Consider the following 2,889-nt stretch of genomic DNA (forward strand, 5'->3'; position numbering starts at 1 on the left):
TGGTGTGCTCTCCTGAACTGAATGTACCAACTAGCCTCAATGACCGGACAAGGCAATTCAATTCACTTGGCTTGCTAAATGTGATACACTCGATTCCAGTTTGACAAACGTGATCAATTCACCTGTGACCTATTTGGCTAAACAATCCCTTCAATTTCCCTAGCCTTTTTAACCCATTTAGGCATGTTGGCTCATTTGACCTACTAAGCTAAATTAACTTTATTGGTCCATTCAACTTGCTAGACCCAACTGACCCTTGGAGATCAATCGACTTATCCAATTTGTCTAGTCTAGTGTCTGCATCGATCAATCCCTATAAGTCGTGGAACCCGAGTGGAACAATTGGATGTATTAAAATTACTTAGAAAAGAAATTCCTCAAATAAAATAAGGGATAACTATTGGTTTTAGAAAACACATCTATAAGAACCACATTTAGGTGAAATCAGATTTTAAATTAAAGACCTTGACAATAGCTTTGAAAAACCTCATTGACTGAGCTATTACTCAAATTGTAAATCAAAATCCCATAGGCATCGGCTTTTCCTAGAGTTCTTAGGCAATAGAAATGCTATAGCTATGCCCCATAACCAATCACTCTATTAGAATTTTTTTGTCTATTTCTATCGACCAAATACATAATTACAATGTCCAGGTCATATGTCAAGGTCTTAAGTTATGAAAAAAATAATTAAGAGAAGTTCAAAACATAAACAATAATAGCATGAACTAACTTTCAACCAAGGTTCCAATCAAATATAATTTTAGTGATTTTGTGAATTGTGAATAGAATCATATCTGAATCATAATGCTCATTTAAAAAAAACTATTATGAAAAGTAACGTAGAGAAATTTATAAGAATAGCGTATTTAAAAGCTACAATAATTAAGAAAGTATAAAACACAAATAGTAAAATGCAATTAAAGGGTTAAAGATCTAAATGACTGAAACATGTAATAAGAAAACTTTCAAAAAGAGATTTGTACCATATCACAATTACTCCAAATTCTCTCCACTAGAAATGTCATCATCCTCAACATCTTGGTTTAACTTGACCATTTCTTTTGATTCCTTTTCCTCTTTAGCAGGATCCTCAATAATTGGCATTAGTCTTATCTACATCAATTGTTGAGAGACCAAGAGCAAGGGGAAATTGGTATATTCTGGTTGAAGATGCCTGCGCTAAGGATGACGAACAACAAATGTTTATTGGCTGAAGGAACTTAATGAATATAGACATCGATGAGGATTGCTGAAGACGAGGGCTAGGAGACTTCCTCTAAGATGATGACATCAACATTCTCTGATTGACAATGTTTGTTATGGATGAGAGCCAAGAGATATCCTTGTGTCAAAGATACTAAAGGAAGAAGCCATTGTAGCTTCAAACTAGCCCAAATGCCAGAGAGATGAACAATGAAAGTTAAAGATGATGTTAAAGAAGTAGCCTTTGACAAGCAAAGGTCATGAACAACAAGCCGCTATCGAAGATGATACAATGCGCAAAGGATGAAAGGTGAATCATCAAATATAATATGGCACAAGATCTTTTATGCCTAAATTAACAGCATGGGTCTATTTATTTACCTAATTGCATCTAATCGATGACTAATTAAGAATCATAAATCATTTGATTGGCATCAAATCCATTCAAACCGCATTACATCAAACCAATTCTTGGCACATAATTCACCATTAGGTTTTGAACTATTCTAGTGCAAATTGAGTGGAATCATGAAGTTCATATCATGAATCTTTGTCAAATTAGCAACTATTTATTTGTAGAGGGAAGAAAAGGAGGGTAACAGATTAAATAAAAGAGAGAAGGAAAGGTTTGCACCAACATAAAAGGTATCGCAATGTCAATAGAATCTCTCAACTTCCAAAAGAATTCATCCATAGATTTTAGTTCTACTCAAAACTTAACACCTACTCGATTTACTTAGAAGAAACAACAGAGACATGAAAAGCATCTATCACTTCGTCTTACCACCGACTTTGTTTTGGAGAAGCTCGTCGGGTATCACCTTGAGCTGCTTCCTCTGCTTCGACTTGGCGATTTTCTTCAAGGTCTTAGGGTTGGTGATCTTCTGAAACTTGGTCCCCGTCCTCAAAGTGTTCTCTCGCTTCCTCTTCTCCCTCTCCTCCCTCTTCTTCCGCTTCTCCTCCTTGTTCCGCCGGATCTCCTCCTTCAGCTCCGTCATCCGCTCCTTGTACGCACGCTTGAGCTCCTTCTCCTTGTTCCGAAGTTCGAAGGTCGTCCCGCGCAGGGAAACGGCGGCAGCGGAGGCGCGCTGAGTGCGAGGCTGCTTCCATTTGCGGCCAGACACCCTGCCGGCGATGACACCGTCGTAGGTGGGTCTTCCGAAGGCGGGCTTCTCCGGGTTGTCGAGGGAGGGAAGGGCGGGACGCTTGGCGGGAGGGTCAGCGGAGATCGAGAGGTCGACGTCCATTGATTCAGGAACACCATCTCCGATGGGATCCAAGCGCTTCCGCTTGTTCTTCTGCCCGCCGAGGCCTTCGTCGAGGCGGCGGAAGTCGATGGTGCAGGCCATGGCAGAAATTACGATCAATTCGCGAGATGGAGAATCGGCGGCGTAGAAAGTTTTAATAGGGCTAGGGTATAAGCCACCACTGGGATTACCTCGAATTGTTGGAGGCTGCTTACAACATGGCGGTGCATATTTATTGGGCCGGCCCATTTTTAATTTGGTCCATGGTACTGATTGAGTTGGGTGGATGATGAAAGAAAAGCACAATTCTACAACGTTAAAGGGGCACACATCTTTTTCCACAACTTTAACAGGGAATGCTCTTTGATATATCTATTTTAATGTGTTCAATTATAAATTTTATTATATCAACTATTGTAATGATCACCCGTCCACT

At 39.8% G+C, this 2,889-nt stretch overlaps 1 protein-coding gene across 1 annotated transcript; it reads right to left on the minus strand.

Annotated features, from left to right (window-relative positions):
- Nucleotides 1-1,833: 1,833 nt before the first annotated feature.
- Nucleotides 1,834-2,631, minus strand: LOC122053521 (translation initiation factor IF-2-like). Its single transcript, XM_042615574.1, has one exon. The coding sequence runs from the start codon at nucleotides 2,553-2,555 to the stop codon at nucleotides 1,977-1,979; it is 579 nt and encodes a 192-aa protein (XP_042471508.1). The 5' UTR covers nucleotides 2,556-2,631; the 3' UTR covers nucleotides 1,834-1,976.
- Nucleotides 2,632-2,889: the final 258 nt, after the last annotated feature.

Source organism: Zingiber officinale, chromosome 3A (assembly GCF_018446385.1).
Source record: "Zingiber officinale cultivar Zhangliang chromosome 3A, Zo_v1.1, whole genome shotgun sequence".
Taxonomy (NCBI): Eukaryota; Viridiplantae; Streptophyta; class Magnoliopsida; order Zingiberales; family Zingiberaceae; genus Zingiber; species Zingiber officinale.

What these genes read in the sequence shown, in the direction of transcription:
- LOC122053521 (XM_042615574.1), bottom strand. Translation starts at nt 2,555, where the DNA reads ATGGCCTGCACCATCGACTTCCGCCGCCTCGACGAAGGCCTCGGCGGG.